This window comes from Oryctolagus cuniculus, chromosome 16, assembly GCF_964237555.1.
Source record: "Oryctolagus cuniculus chromosome 16, mOryCun1.1, whole genome shotgun sequence".
Taxonomy (NCBI): Eukaryota; Metazoa; Chordata; class Mammalia; order Lagomorpha; family Leporidae; genus Oryctolagus; species Oryctolagus cuniculus.
The window spans coordinates 8,310,452-8,332,478 of record NC_091447.1 but is presented as its reverse complement, the minus strand read 5'-3'; the positions used below and the strand labels follow the sequence as shown (position 1 = coordinate 8,332,478).

The 22,027-nt window shown below is 47.4% G+C and overlaps 1 protein-coding gene and 1 long non-coding RNA gene across 8 annotated transcripts in view; one reads left to right on the top strand and one right to left on the bottom strand.

The window, feature by feature from the left end:
• Positions 1-3,463: 3,463 nt before the first annotated feature.
• The window catches only part of BZW2 (basic leucine zipper and W2 domains 2), a 72,324-nt gene continuing 53,760 nt past the window's right edge, over positions 3,464-22,027 (bottom strand). For 4 of the 7 annotated variants that reach the window (XM_051832559.2, XM_070059580.1, XM_051832560.2 and 1 more), the window contains 2 exons: positions 17,427-17,549; positions 16,413-16,847 (listed from right to left, as the gene is read on the bottom strand). In XM_051832559.2, the coding sequence (XP_051688519.2) occupies positions 16,819-16,847; positions 17,427-17,549 (152 nt within the window). In that variant the 3' untranslated portion in view covers positions 16,413-16,818. Of the gene's footprint in view, positions 3,793-8,039; positions 8,098-16,412; positions 16,848-17,406; positions 17,550-22,027 lie in introns of those variants that run through there. The other 3 variants (XM_070059577.1, XM_070059578.1, XM_070059579.1) reach the window with 2 other exon arrangements.
• LOC138845848 (uncharacterized) lies at positions 13,272-21,527 on the top strand. The gene is made up of 2 exons (XR_011383049.1): positions 13,272-18,299; positions 19,007-21,527. It is a non-coding gene; the product is annotated as an uncharacterized lncRNA (long non-coding RNA).

Sequence of the window (22,027 nt, the reverse complement as noted above, 5' to 3'; positions counted from 1 at the left end):
AGAGAGAGAGGTGCTGGGACAATTGGATCTCCACAGACAGGGCACAGGAGACACTGAAAGCATTGACAAAGGGTCAGAATGCTCAAAAGTATCATGTGACTGTGAGAGAAAGAATTGTGTGTCTGTGTTTTACCTGCAAAATAAAGTTCTGCCCTTAGGAAGTCTAGAAGACGTCTCACTTAGACGAATCAACTTTATCACCATCGGCTTAGTTGGTCGAGGTAAGATCAGGGAAACTGGTCAGTCTTGATCACATGGCCAGTGAGAGAATTCAACCTCCTAAGCAAACATTATTTACACCCAAAAGTAAACAAACACACCGGTCTAAAGCAAATACTGACACAAAACAAAAGTGTTCTAAGGCCAACAGTCCTTAAGAGATATGAAATATAAATTTAAAAATTGAAGTATTGGGGCAGGTGTTACGGTGTACTGGGTTAAGCTGTCACTTGGGATACTCACATCCCATTCTGGACCGTCTGGGATGGAGTCCCGCCTCTGCCTATACTCCTGATCCAGCTTCCTGCTAGTGTGCACCCTGGGAAGCAGCAGATGGTGGCTCAAGTACTGGAGTCCCTACTATTCATGTTGGAGAATCAGATGGAGTTCCTGACTCTTGGCTTCAGCCTGGCCCCGCCTTGGTTGTTGCTGAGTATTTAGGGAGTGAACCAGTGATGGAAGATCTCTCTCTCTCCCCACCCCCTCGTTGCTCTGCCTTTCAATAAAAATGAATAAACTTTTTTTTTAAGGTTAAAATATTGAGGGCAAGTACTTTTTAAAGTTAAAATATTGAGGACAAGTGCTTTTTAAAGTTAAAATATTGAGGGCAAGTACACTTTCCCTTCTGGGAAACAGCCTGAGAAATCCAACTTTTGGATGGCAACAGACAGTGCAGACTCAACCTCCCTTTTCTACTAAATAAAGGGCATCTCTCCTTCCTTCCTCACTGTCCTCTCTCCTCGAAGCGCATGGTCCTGCAATGTCTATCCTAGGGCTTTGTGTGCTCACATTCAGCTGTTTCAGTCCCGCTTTTTTTCCCTTCTAGGTTTCGTTTTCAGAAACCTTTGTCTACTTTTTTCTTTCATTTCATCAGCCTTGGATTACATCCGGGGCTTATAATTTCCTTTTCCTCATGCATTGTGAACAAACACGTTAACAAAGCTTCTTTGTGTTCTGCTCACACCGCTGTGGGCGGGGTCACGGCCCCAGAATGTCTTCGTCCCCCTCCCTGGAACCTGTGAATGCGTGACTTTCCATGGCAAAGGAGGCTTTGCCGAGGGGGAGGAGGAAGGACCGTGAAATGGGGGACGGGTCCTGCATGGGCCAGGTTGTGGTTGCTAAAGTGCTATGCAGAGAGAAACAGAGCAAGAACAGGAAGAAGAGGTCTCAGACCTAACAACACGGCTGCCTCTAGGGGCTGGAAAACCAGAGGACATGGATTCTTCCTCAGAGCATCCAGAAGAAACACAGCTCTGCCTACTGCAAAATTAGGAAGCGGGGTGGTTTTCAAGCTCCTATGTTTGTGCTGATTTGTTCCAGGGCCAACAAGAAAGGAACACTACAGTGGCTGCAATGGCTGGGGCTGGGCCAGGCCAGAGCCAGGAGTCAGGGGTTTCATCCTGGTCTCCCACATGGGTGCAGGGGCCCAAGCACTAGGACCATCTTCCCAGGTGCATTAGCAGGGAGCTGGATTGGAACTGGAGCAGCCGGGACTCGAACTGGTGCCCATATTGGATGCTGACATTGTAGGCAGTAGCTATAGCCATTATGCCACAATGCTGGACCTGAGTTTTTACTAGTTGAGATGAATCTGGAACTATCTGACCAGATTGATACACAAAGCTTTCCTAACTGTAATATCTTGATTTTCCTTAGTTAAATATCAACCCTGTGTATGTCACCTAGTTAATTCAGATCCCTGATGGCCTGTGGCTGGCTTCTGCTTCCCCAGAGAGTTAAGAATATGACTCCTCCACTCTTCATTCCCAAGCCACAATTCTGTGATTGCTTCCTCATTCTGCCCTTCACTTCCCTTTTGCCGTGATTAACCGTGGGCTCTTCTGCTGCATGGGGCCTACAACATTTTCTGCTGGAGTTCTGTTGAGAGACGGCCAATGGAAGATCAACACAACTGGAAGATCAACACAGCATGATCTTACACTGAATTCCCTGTGGGCACAGCAATCTTGGGGCTGGCACCACCTGTAACCCATCCAACGACGCTGTGAAACCGCACCCAGGAGAGATGCTAGCATACCATATTGTTACCTTAGCTGTTACACTGAAAAACTCAAATTTGCACACCGGGTTCTAGTCCTGATTGGGGCGCTGGATTCTGTCCTGGTTGCCCCTCTTCCAGGCCAGCTCTCTGCTGTGGCCAGGAAGTGCAGTGGAGGATGGCCCAAGTGCTTGGGCCCTGCACCCCATGGGAGACCAGGATAAGTACCTGGCTCCTGCCATTGGATCAGCATGGTGCGCCGGCGGCAGCGCGCCGGCCACGGTGGCCATTGGAGGGTGAACCAAAGGAAGACCTTTCTCTCTGTTTCTCTCTCTGCCTGTCCACTCTGCCTGTCAAAAAACAAAACAAAACAAAACAAAACAAAACAAAACAAAACAAAACCCTCAAATTTATTTCCTGAGTATTTAAAAACAGAAACACAAAGTAAGTTATCGAAACTACTCTGTATTTCTTTTTTTGATAAGTGGCAGGATTATCGATCATTTTGATGATAGGAAAAAAGTGATGGGAATTTATGCAAATCTTAGGCATCTAGAGAGAACAACAGTGTCAGTCCAGTGGAGGCTTCTAGATCATTCTACCATTCTCTACTTAAGTGCGTGTGAATCTGTTTTCTGGTCATTCCTCACAACCATTTCCCCGTCCCTGGAACTAACCTACCCCATATTTCTTATGAAATGGGCCACAGCGTTTTTGCTTTTCTGCGGTCTCCTGCAGTGCCTTTGGGCTAATTCTTACCTGAGGGGAGGGGCAAGCACTCAGATGTCAACAGCAGCTCTTCCTTTCGGTGTTCCATCCAGTCTTCCTCCCCGGTGTTCCCGTTTCACTTTAGCATTGTGCTAGAGAGAAGAACGGCCCCCAAGGACTGAGCCGAGAGGCTAGGAGGGGCCTGTGGCATGGACGATGCGTGTGTATTTCACGTCGGCGGCGGGTTGCCTGGCTGTTACTAACTTCCACGAGCTACCTCATCATCCACCGGCTGGCCAGGTCTCAGCAGCTGATCCTCTTCTTGAAGACGGCATGTTTCTCCCTGAGCTGTCATTTTCCCGAGTGCACACATTCTCATGGACTCCGTTACTCACAGATCTTTCGCGGTTACTATCATTCTCTATTCTTGCGTGATTTCAAGAACTAGAATTATTTCCCCACATCTAGAAGAATGCACAAATCATAAGAACTTCTGGGACTTCAAACCTTGTTGGCCATCATCCATGGAAAACAAACTTTTTTTAAAAAATATTTATTTATTTATTTGAAAGTCAGGATTACACATGGAGAGAGGAGAGGCAGAGAGAGAGGTCTTCCATCCGCTGGTTCACTCCCCAATTGGCTGCAACGGCCGGAGCTGTGCCAATCCGAAGCCAGGAGCTTCCTCTGGGTCTCCCATGCGGGGGCAGGGGCCCAAGGACTTGGGTCATCTTCCACTGCTATCCCAGGCCACAGCAGAGAGCTGGATAGGAAGAGGAGCAGCCGGGACTAGAACCAGTGCCCATAAGGGATGCTGGCGCTTCAGGCCAGGGCGTCAACCTGTTGCACCAGGCCCTGAAAACAAACTTTTTAAACACAAGGAGGGTGGTGAGAGGTGGGGATGAACAAACCTTTGGACTCCAACTTAAACAACTTTAGGTGTTAATGTTGGACTTAAATAATTACTTTTAACCACAGGGTGTTGAAGGGCCCTATCAGTGGCCATCGCAGATTTCATTGGGGATAAAAAATATCGTAGTTTGTGGAATTAGAAGATCTTTAAGTCTTTCTATTATAGGCATTCTGCAGTGCTCCCTGAGCTGGGGTTGGGAGCGGTCAGAAGGCAGCCCTGGAGCACCTGCAATTCTCAGGACTTATTCATGGAATTCTGGTGTCACAGGCATAAGGTCTAAGACCATCATCCATCTAACCCTCTGATTTTATAGAACAAATCTAGGTCAAGAGAACATAAGCATGAGAAACACAGACTGTCATCTTTCGAATTCCAACCGGATATAGTTGTCCCCAATGCTACACTACTTCAGGCTTAGAACATAAGTATTATATTTTCAACATTTTATTTATTTATTTGAAGGCAGATACACATACACACATACACACACACACACCCCACAGAGAGAGACCTTCCATCTGCTGGTTCACTTCTCAGATGCCCAGAGCTGGGTCAGGCCAAAGCCAGGACCAGGAACTCAATCTAGACCTCCCACGTGGATGGCAGGAACCCAATTACTTGAGTCATCATCACTCCTTAGAGGGGTGTGCATTAGCAGGAATTAGAATTGGAAGTGGAGCCAGGACTTGAACCCAGGTGGTGGATCCAATATGAGATGCAGGCATCCCAAGAAGTTAACCACTGTACCAGCTTCCCCATAAATGAGAACTTAATAGACAAGAAAGCCTTTTTATTTCTTCTGAAAGGATATCCAGTTTGGCTTCCTTGTTATTAAACATTAAAGAGGAAGTGGGGGGCGGATCTTAAAGCTCCCTGTGCGTATGCAAGGTTCCTCTCTTTCCACCTTTCACCTACACTTCCCTCTCACCCCCAGGGAAGAGAAGCTGCTGATCTCACCACGGTGTTGAAAGCACAGACAAATGGGGCTGGCGCTGTGGCACAGCAGGCAAAGCCAACATCTGTGCTGCTAGCATCCCATATGGGCACCGGTTCAAGTCCCAGCTGCTCTACTTCCAATCCAGCTCCCTGCTGACCTGCTCCCTGCATATCTCCCTTCTGATCTGAAAGCAGTGGAGGATGGCCCAAGTGCTTAGGCCCCAGCATGGAGGCCTAAGTCTCCCACATGGGGGACCTGGAAAAACCTCCTGACTCCTGGCTTCAGACTAGCCCAGCCCTGGCTGTTGCAGCCATTTGGGGAGTAAACCAGCACATAGAAGCTGGTCTCTCTCCCTCTCTCTCTCTCTCTGTCTCCTCTGTACCTCCCCTTCTCTCTAACTCTGACTTTCAAATAAATCAATATTTTAGAAAAGGAAAGAAATTATAAATTCTGAGCAGAAGGAATTCCCCCTTCTCTACAGCCACTTGCATTCACAGCCTTTATGTTTTCATCAAGATTTTCATCTCATGGGATTGACAATGGTTGCAAAAAAAAAAAATCAGTCTTTCTTTGCTCCTGCTAAAGTAACTGAACCCTCATTGAGAGCACCATTGAAGGGCAAGGAGGATTTCCGGAACTGGAATCCACTCTTTGGAGGATTAAGGTGAACCTGAGTTAACTTTCACAAGAGTCTGTGATTAGATCTGGCCATAGTATAGACTGCTGTCTGGGTGTGGTGTAGACTGTTGTCTGGCCATGGTGTAGAGTGTTGTCTGGGTGTGGTGTAGAGTGTTGTCTGAGTGCGGTTTAGACTGCTGTCTGGGTGTGGTGTAGACTATTATCTGGCCATGGTATAGACTGTTGTTGGGGTGTGGTGGAACCAAATGCCAAGTTCACGGTTCAACTCCCTGTTCTTTCTCTACTTGAAGGGGCCAGTGCAACACCCTTCTACGCTATTAATAAGAACACCACAAATCCTTCTGAAAGTTAGCTCTGCTGATGGTGGGGCAGGTTCTAGATTTCTGCTCAGGATTTTGAATGAGGCAAACACAGCAAAGTCAAAAGAGCAAAAGGCCTCTCATGTAATAAACAGATGAGTGAAGGTGAATATGAGAGCAGTGCGTGGCTGTTGCTGCAAGCAGAAAGACAGGCTGTTCAACAAAATCCCTAACAAATTCACCGTTCGAGGTCCTGCTGCTGCATTAATGGCTGAGTAGTTTCTGTGAGACCAGACTTTCTATAGACAGCAACTATGAATTGTAAACAAACAAACAAACAAACAAAACAACCACAGAACAATTACCCAAAGGCATTGGAGTGTGACCTCACGCCAGGCTGACAGAGCCGGGCTGCGAGAGGAGCTGACCCCTGGAGGAAGGCTGTGGGGTTGGGTGCAGTGCATCTGGGGCGGCAAACTGCGTCTACAGCAGCAAACTGGAAGCTCCCTGGCTTGTCGGGTAAACAGCAGTCACAAACAGTGGAGCGAGACCTTAACGTGCTGAACGGGACAAGCCTCAGACTCAGAGTGGGCATTTGGCCAGGCGGTCAGGATGCTGGGTTATGACTTCCAAGTATCAGTGCCCCTGATACCCAGCTTTGACTCCTGACTCCAGCTTCTTGATAATGCTGGACCTGAGAGGCAGTAGTGATGACTCAAGTGACTGGGTCTCTGCCATGCATGCGGGAAGACCTGGGCTAAGTTCTGGGTCCCTGGCTTCAGCTATTTGCACGCATTTGGGAGTGAATAAGTGATTGGGAACTGTCCCTCTCTGCCTCTCAAACCAATCAGTAAAATAAAATTTTAAAAATCTGCAAACCTAGAATACCATATGCAGTAAAACATATTATTAAAAAATGAAAGCAAAATAAAAACATTTTCCAATAAAATCAACCGAGATCCCTTGCTAGTAGATCTATACTCCTAGAAATCTCAAAAATAGGATTCTGGTTTACAATGAAAAGAAGAGATCGCAGATGGAAACTCGGCCCTGGAAGGAGAGGCCTTGGATGGAGATAAAACACACCGTTTTCATCTGTTTCCTGTGGCTGTAACAGAATCCCTGAGACAGGGTGATCTGCAAGCAGATGGGCTCCTGCACCCACATGGAAGACCCAGACGAAGCTCATGGCTCCTGACTTCTTCCTGGCTCAGTCCTGGACATAGTAGCCATTTGGAGAACAAACAAGTGGATGGAAGGTCTTTCTCTCTCTCAATCTCAATCTCTCAATCTCTCTCTCTCTCTCTCTCTCTCTCTCTTCCCCTCCCTCCCTCCCTCCTCTTCCTCCCCTTCCTCCCGCTCTGTAACTCTGCCTTTCAAATAAAGAAATAAATCTTAAAAAAAAAAAAAAGAGAAATGAATATATCCAGCACGCAAACACAATGCCCAAGTGGGCAGAGAGGCTGCTCTGATGCCAGGTAAAACAAGCTTCAAGGCTAAGATTATTTAACTAGAGATGGGGAGATTTTCTAACGACAACTGGTCAACTCAGGAGAAGGCCACAGCAATCATAAACACATTTAATAACGGGACCTCCGGACACATGAGGTGAAATTGGCCACATTAAACACAGAAGTGGACCATTTACAATAACAGCCAAGGATTTTACTATCCCATTTCTCAACAGTTGATACAGCAATGAGGCATAAATAAAAGAAACATCGTTAATAAGACTGCAGAATCTCTCAAACACACCATCAGCCACTAAGACCCATTGACAGTTATACAATACTCTACCTAATAATTGCAGACTATCCATTGTTCTCAAGTTCACAGAGTATACTCACCAAGACCAATCATTTAAATGCATTAAAATCGTACTGTGTGTGTGTTCTTTGACCACAGTGAAATTCAACCAGAAAGCAGTAACAATTGTGGAGGGACTCAAATGCCTGGAGATTGAACACTGCACTTGTAAACAACCCAGCGACCCTGGCCATCGCTCAGAAGCCATTTTTAGCAATGCACACCGTGACGGGAAACCAGTTTTGATTGCAACAAAAGAGGCCAAATGGGTAAAGTGAACGCTTGTCTAACATCCAAGGAAACACTTTAATCTTGGGCCAAAAAACCCCATGAATGATAAAATATTTCATTGGTTATCTTATCCTCAGCATGAATGGCTATTTGCTGCAAATAGCCTAATGCCCTCCTATGCAGGCTGTGATGTGTGTGTGAGATAAAATTCATTTCTCACTGCCGGGCTGTGTCTGTGTTCCTCTTTGATCCTGAAGCTTCTTTTGAGAAATGTTGTAAGATACTTACCTCCCGGGTTTTCTTGTATTTTGAAAAGCTGCTGTTTGATCTCATAGAAGCGACTATTCTGCTTGGTGATGAGAGAAGGAAAAAAAATGGGAAAGAAGAGAAAACATTCAACATTTTCATGCCATTGCTCAATAAAAGGCAAAAACAAAAAACAAAAAAACTGAGAAAAACCAGTATTGAGAACAACTACTATCGGGGCTGGCGCTGTGGCGCAGCGGGTTGACACCCTGGTCTGAAGCGCCAGCATCCCATGTAGGCACCGGTTCTAGTCCTGTCTGCTCCATTTCCGATCTAGCTCTCTGCTGTGGCCTGGGATAGCAGTAGAAGATGGCCCAAGTCCTTGGGCCCCTGCCCTGGCATGAGAGACCCAGAGGAAGCTCCTGGCTCCTGGCTTCGGATCGGCGCAGCTCCAGCCATTGCGGCCAATTGGGGAGTGAACCAGTGGATGGAAGACCTCTCTCTGTGTGTAATTCTGACTTTCAAATAAATAAATGAATCTTTAAAAAAAAGAGAGAGAGAACAACTACTATCTTTCAGAAGTTCCCATGCACTTGGGAATGTGTTCCTCTGAGCTCCCAGCTGTTTCCGGAGCTTGATCCGAGTCCTGCAGCTCCAGGGCACTGATGGCCTTTGTCCTATGCCATGAGGTGAAAGCCACAAAAGTATGCCTGGTCGCCTTGCCCTCAGAGACATTCCTCCATTCTTCAATCACCCTTCAAGAAAAGCGCAATCTCTCATCTGCCCAATCTCTCCCATTGTGCCTGGCCCTGCCTCTGTTCTAACTGGGCACCTGCCCTTGTTCCCTCTTCAGGGAGGTTATGTTCTGAGATGATTTGCCCCCTGAAGCTTGGCTTAGGCAGTGGTTTCCACACCTAGAGGTGCATCGAATCACCTGGGGAGCTTGTTACTCCAGGCTGGGTGCTCCCTCCCCCAGGTTCTGATGTGGCAGGTGGAGTGGATCCTGTCAATCTGCAGCTCCAGCTGGCTTGCAAGTGATACCGCTGCTGCACATCTAGGTTTTCTACACTTAGAAAACTGCCAGCTACTTACTCCTGCTAAAGGGGATGCACCAAAATGCATCTCAAAGGAGTCAGTCTGTTGTAAGAAGTCAAGGCTATTTGAACTGAGAACCTTCCCACACCTCTTAAGAATACTTTAGGAATTCACAGGCGTTTGCAAAAGCAAAGTAAGACATTAGGGAAATTACATCTCATCTGAGCTGCTACTGGTTGAACCAGTAGTTCTCAATGAGTGGGTCCACCTGGGAACTTGCTGAAATGCAAAGTCTCAGGCCCAACCCAGGTGGGCAGGGGCTGTTGCTGGTGGTCTGTAACTAACAAGCCCTCCAGGTAATGCTGGCGCAGCGCAGGTGGCCTCGCTCACTGATGTGTTCTCTTTCTAAGAACTGCTGTAGAACACAGGGGGCAGCCTGAAGAACTCACAGCCAGTCGGCATTCTGTGGGCAGCACCCACAAAGGTGTTGTTACAGTGGGGCCAGGCAGTCCTCATGGGGGTAGTTCTTGCTTCAATTAGAAATCCATGGTTAGGGGTAATGTCAGAATCATTGTATCAGTAAGTTCTGGGAGAATGTTTCATTGGCTGTCTTTCAGAGTGACACATTCAGCAATGATGCATTGCTATTGAGGGCATGAATCCAACTGTTCACTAAGCAGCAGTCGGGAGACATTCCAGTGCTGAACTATTTAAAAGACTACAAATACATTAGGATCAATTTATGATCAACTCCTTAAAAAAGGAGTTCTGAATGCACATTTGCTCATGCATTCCTTCAAACACTGGCTAGACATTAACTTCCCAGAGAGACGTCAGGTAATGGTACAGAGTTAAGCAAAATACAAGCCATCTCCTTTACTGGGGACTCAAGGGCTCCAGCACATCAGCCCAGGACTAGGTCTCAATACCCATCTGTCCCAGCAGTGCTCCATGTGTGATCCTGGTACCTAGGCTCCGCAGCTCCTAGGGACTTGTTGCTCCTTGGCCCAGACACTCAGTGTTCACAAGTCCTTTAGTTAGTTGATCCTGATACACGCAATGTACACCCTTAGTATTTCACCTGTTTTAGGCCACACGCCACTAAGAATGTGATAAAATATAGTTTAGCATAGGTGGTGCTCCAGAAAGTAAGTGGAAAATGGAATTAAAAGATAAATTTATTTTGGTGCAAATAATTTGACATCCATGTATTTTTTAAAAAATTTATTTATTTGAGAGGCAGAGCGATGAGGGGGGTGTGTGAGAGAGAAATTTCCATCTTCTGGTTCACTTCGCAAATGGCTAAAATGGCTGGGGTTAGGCCAAGCTGAAGCCAGAAGCCTGGAACTCCACTGGAATCTCCCTCAGAGGTGACAGGGATCCAAGCACTTGGGCCATCTCCTGTTGCTTTCCCAGGTGCTTTAGCAGGGAGCTGGAGCAGAAGCAGAGCAGCCAGGACTTGAACTGATACTCTTGGTTGCTTGTGTCCCAACCATACTGTGCCACAATGCTGGCCCCATTTGTAGAGCTTTCTAATGCACATTTCCCCCTAACATTTGGAAGACTAAAGATTGAAGTTGCCCAGGCCCTTGTTTTACAATTAAGCAAAGTAAATACCAAGAGCCAAGAGACTTGCTAATTAATTAAACAACCAATTAAACAGAATGAGGCTTCCAAGTTAAAGCCAACCACTTTCAAGTTCATCTCTCCCTCCTACTCCACTTGGAGGCTGCAGAGGCCAATGTGGGAAGACATGCACACAGCTAAAATCGCCGTAATCTATGACTGCATTTTTATATTAAAAAATCATCTTATGCACTTAGAATGTGACTACTGTCAGAAAGCACGGATGACCGTCTTTCTTGTAATGCCAAATGCGTTTCAAACCTGGCTTCTGCAAAACAGGACCCTCAAACTCATCCTCTGTGCCAAGAAAAGAATTGAAAAAATAATGTTCTTGGGGCTGGTGTCATGGTACAGTGGGTTAAGTCACTGCCTGCAACACTGGCATCCCATGTGGGTGCCTGTTCAAGGCCCAGCTGCTCCATTTCCCTTCCAGCTCCCTGCTGATGCGCCTGGGAAAGCAGCAGGTGATGGCCCAAGTGCTTGGGCGCCTGCCACTCACATGGGGAACCTGGATAGAGTTCTGGCTTCAGCCTGGCCCAAAGGGCCCATTTGCAGTCATTTAGGGAGTGAACTAGCAGATGGGGAGAATTCTTCCCCTTTCTGTCTCTCCCTCTTTCTCTGCTAACTCCACCTTTTGAATAAGCAAGTAAATAAAGATTTTTTAAAAATAGTGTTCTCATGATTTGCTTGGGCTTTTGTTAAGAAAGCTGGGCACTACTGTCAGTGGATCAAACGCAGCCAAGTTCATCACACACCAAACAGTAAACCCAAAGAAAACAACACAGGGTGAGTCTCAGGGCCAGTGGCACAATGGATAACATGCCTGATTTATGGATCAAAAGATTCCAGGTTCGACTCCTGGCTGGCTCCTTGGGATTCGTACTCCTTTATTGTATCACCTCCCGCAGAAAGGATCAGCATAAGACAAAGCAAAGTTGGATAACAGAAGACACGAGCAAGTGATGCATCCAATTCAAACACAGGCAAAATGCGCCCACACTGTTGGGAATTTGGGATCTTGGAGAAGCTGAGGCTGCAGGGGCCCGAGAACCGCTGTTGGGTTTCTTCATTCGGGTGCTGGTTACACAGGCTTGCGGAGTCTCTTCTCATAGACATTTCACGTGCGCCATAAACCTGGCTGCACTTTTCTGTCCATTGTCTCTCCATCTGATGTCTCTCCCACACACAAAACCAAGGCACGGAGATTTTAAATATGTGAAGAGTAGCTCCAAACAGGTGTTTTTCATGGAAGAAGCTTTTTACACCCATCTGTTCCCCAAACAGAGGGCCAATGCCATAGAGGGGGACTGTGAATTTTTTTTTTTCCAAGCCTGCAACTGTTGTCTTGAACTCAGGGAAGGTCAGGTCAGAGGCACCGAATCAGCCGGAGCCGGCTGGGGGTGGGGACACCTTAGTACTGAGCAAAGGCACCCGTGCACACGCAAGTTCAAGGCAAGGGCTCTACCACCATGCAGGCCACGCAGGAATGTGTGTGTTTCGGGACTGCTGCTCTATTGGCTTGACAAGGACTTTTCACTTCCCTCCCCACTGCTAGCAAATTTGACAAGTTGGAACCTGCTGAATTCTAGAAGCTTCCAAACTGAGTAACGTTTAGTTTCTTCCAAAAGCACTTTAGGATTTTTCCAATACACGCGTGAATGTTTTGAATTAGAAAGATATTAATTAAAATAAGAATAGAGTAAAATCCCTTTCTCCCAACCCTCCCAACTTATGTAGAAATAAGTATTTATCACAATTACTGTAGAATATAATTCTTTTTCTGTGTGTTTATAAAGGCATTTTGATTGGGTACCATATAGTTTTTTTCAATGGAAAAAGACATTCTTTTTAACTTGACTTTCCCCCTAAGGATGTGATAAAAATATTTTTTTTTGAATTTACTTCATTTGCTGATAGGATTTGTCATGATTTAACTAGTCCCTTCACCCCCCAGGTGGCCAGGGCTGGGCCAGACCAAAGCCAGGAGCCAGGAACTTCATCCAGTCTCCCACATGGGCCCAAGCATTCAGGCCATCTTCTGTTCGGAGCTGGATCGGAAGTGGAGCAGCTGGGACTCGAATCAGTACTGTATGGATGCTGGTGTCACAGGCTACAGCTTCATGCCAGCCCCAAGAATCCCTTTGTGCACACTACCCACATAGAAGTTACTGATTTTAGTAGCTTTTCTAGCCTGGGAAAAACGTTTATATATTTTTTAAAGATTCATTTATTTGTTTGAAAATCAGAGTTACACAGAGGACAGGCAGAGAGAGGGAGAGGTCCTCCATCTGATGGTTTACTCCCAACTGGCTGCAACACCTGGAGCTGAGCCGATCAGAAGCCAGGAGCTAGGAGCTTCCTCCGGGTCTCCCATGCAGGTGCAGGGGCACAAGGAGTTGGGCCATCTTCCACTGCTTTCCCAGGCCATAGCAGAGAGCTGGATAGGAAGTGGAGCAGCTGGGTCTCAAACCAGCACCCATATGGGATGCCGGCACTGCAGGCGACGGTTTTACCCACTATGTCACAGTGCTGGCCCCTTGTTTATTGTTTTAATCTGCACATCTTTGATTAACAGTAAAACTGAGCACCTTTCATATAAATTGCCTATTTGGCTCTTCATTTTTTTTTTTTTTGTATTATCTCACTTGAATTATGTATTTAAATTTATTTATTTAGAGAGAGACAAAGAAAAGAGGCAGCATCTATTCACTGGTTCACTCCCCAAATACCCAATGACCAAGGCTGGGAATCCAGAATCCAAGTCTCTCATGTGGATTACAGAGACCCAACTACTTGAGCCATTATTTTTTGTTTGTTTTGTTTATAGCTCTTTATATTGCATATACTCTTTATCTTCTTAAAGAGATCTCCCATGTGCTGGTTCACTCCCCAAATGCCTCAACTGTTTGGGCTGGGTCAGGCCAAAGCAAGAGCCTGGGACTCCATCCGGGTCTCTCACAAGGATTGGTAGAGTCTCAAGCACTTCACTGGCTACCTCCCATAGTGCACATTAGTAGGAAGCTAGACTCAGGAGCCAAGGCAGGACTGGAGCTCAGGCCCTCCAATACGGGGTGTGGACATCGCAGGTGGCGCCTTAACCACTAAGCCAAAAACCCTATCCCTCCTCTTTTGCACTTCTGTGAATTTGCTGAAGTTCTACCAATGGTGTCTACCATTTAAGTAACTTCCTGGATGGAACCATTTTTAACTTTACAATCAGATGTGTGTGTGTGTCAGGCTTTCTCCATTTCCCAGCAAGGCCTAAGGTTTTCCTCTTAGCGCTTTTATTGCCTTAACATGAGGTAAAGGTTTTAACTTCTTGAGGAATTATTTTTATGTGCATGTACTACTGTGACAGGCCCCTGGATGGCCCTAAGTCACCCCTCAAATACTGACATCCACACCCTCATGTAGCTCCCTCCTATACCATATACAGCTGGTACAGGAGATAAATGGAGCAGTTCTGGTCACTTCTAAAAGGTTTCTGAAGACGCCTTCCTGTCCCTCCCATCACTCGGCCTGGAGAGCCGGCTGTTAAGTCCCCAGGACACACAGGCAGCTGGAGTGGAGGCTCAGGCTAAAGGGCACAGGGAAACGAGACGTGACAAAGGCTCATGAGCCAGCTGAGAAGCAGATCCTACAGCTGTCAGGTGACAGGAGCCCCAGCCACGTGCCTGGCTGAGGTCGGAGAGCTCCGAGCTAGAACCTGACCCACCAGTGCTGGGACACAGTCCCGTTCTGAGCCGCGCTGCTGTGGGTCGGGATGACCTGTTATGTAGCCAACGGATAACCAACTTAACGACTTTTCTAACTGGGACAGGATTTTAGGGAAGAAAGCAGACACTTGGTTCAGGCATTTCCCCACACTTCGCTTATCTCAGTCTCAAGTTCTGTTTGGGAGAAACGCTCTGTATTAGAAAATGGTCAGCAGGGTTCTGTAACCATCACAGTTGCAGGGAAGAAAGTAGATTTTCCAGATGGTTCTTCAACAGGAGTGCTACTTTTAGGGACACATTGGCTTCAGCTGTGGACATCCATTCTCCACAAAGGGGAAAAAAATCTTCATCATAGGCAGCAGGTGTTTATCTCAGCCACCCACTGAGGCATCCACGTTCCATGGCTGAGCTTGGTTTGATCCCTGCCACCTGTGTGGGGCACCCAGATTGCATCCCTGGCTCCTGGTGTCAGCCCCGGCCCATACCTGGCCACGGAGGATAGCTGCAAAGTGAATCAACAGATGGGTGGTTCTCTCAAATTTTTAAGATCTCTGGGCCGGTGCTGTGGCATAGCGGGTAAAGCCACCGCCTGCAGAGCGACATCCTATATGGGCATCGGTTCAAGTACCGGCTGCTCCACTTCCAATCCAGCCAGGTCTCTGCTGTGGCCTGGGAAAGCAGTAGAAGATGGCCCAAGTTCTTGGGCCCCTGCACCTGAGTGGGAGACCCAGAAGAAGCTCCTGACTTCTGATCAGTGCAGCTCCAGCTGTTGCGGCCATTTGGAGAGTGAACCAGCATCTGGAAGACATCTCTCTCTCTGCCTCTCTGTAATTCTTTCAAATAAAATAAATGAATCCTTTAAAAAAAAATCTCATAGGGGGCTGGCGTTGCGGTGTAGCAGGTAAAGCTGCCACCTATAACACTGGCATCCAATATGGGTGCCAGTCCAAGTCCCAGCTGCTCAACTTCTGATCAAGCGACCTCATCTGGGGGAGTAAGCCAGTGGATGGAAGATCTCTTTTCTTTCTCCGTCAAATAAAATAAAACCTGTAAAAATTTATCATAAACTGGACATATTTTATCTTTAATACACTTCTGTCAACATATTAGAGATGCAGATTTAACTTGCTCAGTCTATGGACTGTGCCTGCTGTGTATCCAAACAGGCAGTAAGCACTTGTCAATTCATTGATGAAATTTAGTTTTCAATTAAGAAACTCATTCATAGATACTCAATGATGTGATGACCATTTGACTTAATTCTATTTTTAGGAGGACGGAAAGGTAGACAGATAATGGAGACTGGCCATAGACTGGTGGCCTAGAAGAAATTAGACCTTGTCAGGGAATCCCACTCTGGAATTCTGCCTTGGTTTAGCTCCATGTCCTCAGCTCCAGGGAAGACTGGGAAGGAAACCAGCCTATGGAAGAGGGACACCCTCCAGCAGATCCATTTGAGGAACTGAGAGTTTGCTAAGTACCTAACAGTACCATAAAGGTCTTTAATCTAGGATTTTCTTTTTTCTAAAAGAAGGCAGTACAGTCAGGGTTACAAGTTTCCTTCCTTTGAAAACTGCTATTTTACTTGAATGGCAGTGAGACAGAGGATCTTCCATCCACTGGTTCACTCCCCAGATACCTGCGATAACTGGGGCTGGACCTGACTAAAGCCTGGAGTTCGGAATTCAGTCAAGGTCTCCCAAAACAGTGGCGGGGACCCAGGTACTTGAGTTGTCACCTGCTGCCTCCCAGGTGCACAGCAGCAGGAAGCTGGGATTGGAAGTGGAGCCAGGAGACTCACCCTGGGCCCTGTTATGGGGTTGGGGGACACTTCATGCAGGGTCTTAACAGCTGCACCAATGCCCAGCCTGGTTCTGTGATTTTCAACCCCTGTTGCCCACAGTCATTCTCTCTGTATTGTCAAGGTAATGAAAACCAACATGGGAAGTATTGCAAGAATGGGATGGGAAAGCCATGTTTCACACGGAAACGCTGCCTGCAGCTAAAGAAAGAAAGGCCCTGAGTATAGGAGCCCAGATTTTTAAAAAGCCGTTTATTTTAAAAAACTGGTTTGTCCAATCACGTACACGAGCAGATACAACTACCAAAGTGGGCCTGTGACAGACACCAGGGGGCGCTCACCACACAGTACCTGAACGACACGGCTAAAAAAACAGGAGTGGCTGAGTGCTGAGCCGCGGCTCCCACTGGGCTCCCTGTTGGATGGCTTTGAGTTAGCATACGTGAGTGAGAGGTAGAGTCCCAAGTGTAACAGCTGATGCCTTAGGGCTCCATTGAAAAACAAAACAAAAACAACACCCATCCCCCTCTGCACAAGGGAAGCCTAGCCTATTTTTTTTTTCCCTTCCTCTTCCCAAATCGTTCAGCACTCCCGATCAGCAAAGTGGCATGTGGTGACCTCGGTATTGTGCTGGGTGAACCATTTAGCTTTCTTCACCTTCTGATTCCGATTCTAGGAGAGAAGAGAGAAGAGAGAGAAGTCAGGTCTTTCTCCCACAAACTCTTTTATAGCAGGTCATGCAAGAGTTTTTCATCATCCCGTCTACCCCGTCATCACACACTCTTCTGCTAGGCATCGGGTCGGGTGTTGCACAGTCACCCGACAGGGTGGACAGCAAGCTTTGTCCTTGGGTCCTTTAAGAGCACCTCGCCTTGCTACAACAAGCACTCCTGTGTTCACTCTTAGTCAAGGGGCTAGAGATCTCTTATCCTGTCCACATTTGCTGATTAATTCTTCCTCACCATTCTCTCTCCATTAGAGTGGATGAGTTAAGAGTTTAAAAAAAAAAAAAAAAAAAAAAAAAACCACCATGGGGACATTGCTATTGGCCTGATTTCAGAAAGGAGAGCTAACATGTAAGAAATGCCGCAGACTGGAGACACCTCGAGAACTCTGAGTTCTAGAGGAGCCGGAAAAACCTACTGGGGACAGACAGTTATCTTAAAGTCCCAGGACAACAAAGAGTTATCTTGTAGTCCCAGGACAACATAGATGCTGAATGCGTACCAGCCTTGTGAAACGGGCTCCTACCTTCTTCCGCGTTCTGCAACCACTCCACAAATTTCTTCATCTGGTCGAGGAAAACACTCTTGCCTTTGGCGACGTGCGCTTCTTTATACCACTTCAATATTGCTTCTTCGCTCAGGACATCCGCTGCAATTTTGAATCAGAGACAGAGAAAAGGCGCTACATCAGTGACCCAGGGCAACAACTCCTTGAGGGCAATCTCTCTGAGCTGGAAAATCCCTGGAGGCCACTTAGAAGGGGTCCCCATGCTCATCTCCATGCAGATGGCTGCTGTCTCCTACAGCTGGCCCAGGGCGTGCAGTACGGACGATGACGCAGAAATGTGCGTGTCCTCAGAGAGGACACGATGCGAGCCAAAATCGCTCACCCTGCCAAGTCACTGTCAGGAAGCAAGGTTACTCGCTAATTCTGCCCATGAATCGGCGATGCCAGTATTTCAGGGCACTCAGTGTCTTGCCAAGCCCAACTGGACCTTACTGAAGGAATGACCTCAAATGATGGCAATGAAAAAAAAATGTAGACAGGATGCAAGAATGGCATGAGCTTTTAAACGGGACCTTGTTGAGTACTGATTGCTATGCATATACCTCAAATTTATTTTCCTTTTTTTTTTTAAAGATTTATTTTGCAAGAGCTATAGAGAAGGGGAGAGAGACGATCTTCCATCCACTGGTTCTCTCATGTGGATGAAAGGGCCCAGGTACTTGGGCCATCCTCTGTTGCTTTCCTAGGTGCATTAGCAGGGACTCTAGATCAGAAGTGGAGCGGGGAGGAAGAGGCGCATGGCGCACTGGGTTAATCCTCCGCCTGCAGCGCCAGTTCTACTCCCAGTTGCTCCTCTTCCAGTCCAGCTCTTTGTTGTGGCCTGGAATAGCAGTGGAGGATGGCCCAAGTCCTTGGGCCCCTGCACTCGCATGGGAGACCCAGAGGAAGCTCCTGGCTTCGGATTGGCACGGCTCTGGCCATTGCGGCCATTTGGGGAGTGAACCAATGGAAGGAGGACCTTTCTCTCTGTCTCTCTCTCTCTCTCACTGTCTGTAACTCTACCTGTCAAATAAATAAATAAAATCTTAAAAAAAAAAAAAAAACAAAAAAGTGGAGCAGCTGGGACTCAAACCGGCACCCCTATGGGATGCCGGCAGCGCAGGTGGAGGCCGTACCCGCAGCGCCACAGTGCTGGCCCCCATGATCTGTAACTTTTAAGATGTTTGTGATCAATGCTTTGAAAGCTGTTCAACAGTAAGACAATTTTGAGCTTGTGCAGCCTACGTCTGTAGGTTCCTTTTTTTTTTTTTTTTTTTTTTTACACAGGCAGAGTGGACAGTGAGAGAGAGACAGAGAGAAAGGTCTTCCTTTGCCGTTGGTTCACCCTCCAATGGCCGCTGCGGCTGGCGTGCCGCGCTGATCCGAAGCCAGGAGCCAGGTGCTTCGCCTGGTCTCCCATGGGGTGCAGGGCCCAAGCACTTGGGCCATCCTCCACTGCACTCCCGGTCCACAGCAGAGAGCTGGCCTGGAAGAGGAGCTACCAGGACAGAATCCGGCGCCCCGACTTGGACTAGAACCCGGTGTGCCGGCACCACTAGGTGGAGGATTAGCCTATTGAGCCGCGGCGCCGGCCCATCTGTAGGTTTTTATCAATTAAACACACTATTAGACTATCAGGATCAATGTTAGAAAACAAGAACAAGTTGAATTTAACAACGTGACAAGCACATAAAAGGGAGATTCTGTTTGGGGATGAGAACGAGCGCCGGTCTGACTGCAATTTAGAGACGCCTCGTCCTGCAGGTGGACTCGCTCTGGGCCTCGGCTACAACGGGTGTCACTGACGGCATCTGTGGAAAGGCCACTGAAGGATGACAAAGCCGATCAAAGACACTCCCCTTTGGAAAGCGGATAAAAGACACAAAGTTGAAGTCTTGGGGGTGGGGGTTAAGAACCCAGTTGAGTAAAAGACTTGATGCGAGGCCAAATGTCCAGCTCCAGGGACTCAACAGTCAAGACAAGACGAAAGCCAGCGTGTGTGCAAAGCAAGCAGCTCAGCTTCTGTGGGGGAGAAGTCTAAGGAGCGGGCGGCCCCCTTCGAGGAAGGAAGGAGGAGGAGACTGCTCTCCTCCTAACGGTTCACTCCCCGAATGGCCACGAGAGCTGGGGCGGGGCCACCTTCTGTTGCTTCACAGGCACATTCACAGGGAGCTGGATCAGAAGCAGAGCAGCCGGGACTCGAGCCAGTGCTCGGATATGGGATGCGGGCGCTGCAGGTGGTGGCTTCACACACTGCGCTGCGATGCTGGCGCCGGGAGGCTTATCTCAGCCAGCGACTCGGTGACCCTGATGGTTTTCTCCAATAGCCCGACACTCAGGAAGTTAGGGACCGTGTTGTTCATGTCACCTCAAGCACTTAACCTCAGTCCTGCCGTACACCATGTACTCAGTGCGTGCCTAATGGACACGTGTATTCACTCATTAACTTGAGGGGGGAAACCATTTTTCAAACTGTAGTGCTCTAACTTAAAAACCTAGGTGTTTACAAGGTCCAAGAGTAAACATTCTGAGAGTGCTTTGAGCAAGGCTGAGCTTCAAACACCATTAGTTATCTAAACAATGAGGCCCCAAACTATGGCACTGGAGCTTAGGACATTCAGAATTTTTTAAAAAAATTACAGATGTCACATAGGGACACACGTCAGAAATAATTTACCCTCAGAATGCCAAAAATATATACTGAGAAGGGCGCCGATCTTTTTTTAAAAAATAAGACTAAGGGATTCTTTTTAGAAAAATTTGCAGAGACAGAATTTAACCCAAGAAATTTCTGCAAACAAGAAAACCCAAGACAGGAATAATAACAGTATTTGAGAAGGTGGTTTTATACATTTTTAGACCCACATTCTGAGACTATGACATCTATCTTCAGGAATAAATTATTTTACGAAGTAAATAGCGTGATGTTTGCAAACTAAGGCTGGACTTAGTATGTTTTCTTCCTGCCTTAGAAAATAAGAATCCAGACTTTGATTCAGAAGGTGAATCTTTGCTAAATGGCCAATCACTAGTTTTGTTTTCTCCTCATTCATGGCCAACAGGTGTTATCTATAGTTTATTCCACTGTTTACTTACATAAAAGATCTAAAAATCTCTCAATAACGGCGTTCCATGTAGCATTTGGGTTTGTTAGAAGGGGAAAGGGTGTAATCACATCCCCCAAGTTTCTGTTACCATCCGTCTCTGGAAGTGCTGGGGAGAGAGTGTGTGCTCACGGGGGTTGCACAAGAGGGAGAGAGATGGAAAAGGGCCAAGAGTTTCCATCACATCTTTAAAAACCTCCACGTCACAAACCTTTCAAAGGAGAATGTTCCCTCCAATGAACAAAAGAAAATCCCTGTCACAGGCTAAAAACAGCAGAAAGGGTGCTGTACATCACTGGAAAAATGTGTGTGTGCGTCTGGACTGTGTGTGTGTGGGGGTGTGTATGACCCTGGATTGCATATGTGTGTGGGGGGGGGTGACCCTGGACTGCGTGTGGGGGTGGGGAGTGAGACCCTGGACTTTGTGTGTGTGGGGGCTGAGCCTGGACTGTGTGTGTGTGGGGTGTGACCCTGGACTGCATGTGTGTGGGGTGTGTGACCCTGGACTTCGGGGGGAGGGGGTATGACCCTGGACTGCATGGGGGAGTGACCCTGGACTGCATGGGGGAGGTGTGACCCTGAACATGCTGCTGCACCTCACAGGCCTTTGTCTCTTCTGGATCCTGGCGTGGTTGCAGCGTCACCAGGGAGCCCCCTACAATGCCCAGGCTTGGGGCCAGCCCTGGCCCTGCGGGATCAGAATCCAGGGTATCCACAGGTAGCTCTCCTAGATGACTCTTGTGTACAGAACAGGGAGAGGGAACCCGAAAGCTCAGTGCTCACTGTGCCTTGTTAGGCATGTGAAAACACAGAACAAGAATATCCAAATCCTTACAGAAAACAACCCAATCCATGCCTCCTGGCGCCCCAAATCAGGTCAAGGTAAAGAAAAAGAAAGGGTCAAAAAAAAAAAACAAAAAAAAACAAAAAACAAAACCAAAAACCAAAAACCAAGCACAGCTTCTACTCTAGAGTAGCATGGAAATAGCACTCAGTAGGATCTGATGCTCCCAAGAGAAATCACGTGAGTAATTTGTGAGTAATTCATTTAGGAAAACAGATTTTATGCGTAGGTACTGTGGACCATGAAATCACCCAGAGAATGGGATTTTTTTTTTTTTTTTTTGACAGGCAGAGTGGACAGTGAGAGAGAGAAACAGAGAGAAAGGTCTTCCTTTGCCATTGGTTCACCCCTCAAATGGCCGCCACGGCCGGCACATTGTGGCCGGAGCACTGAGCCCATCAGAAGCCAGGAGCCAAGTGCTTCTTCCTGGTCTCCCATGCGGATGCAGGGCCCAAGGACCTGGGCCATCCTCCACTGCAATCCCAGGCCACAGCAGAGAGCTGGACTGGAAGAGGAGCAACTGGGACAGAATCTGGCACCCCAACCGGGTCTAGAACCTGGGGTGCTGGTGCCGCAGGCCAAAGATTAGCCTAGTGAGCCACGGCGCCGGCTTCTGTTTCAGTTTTGTGTTT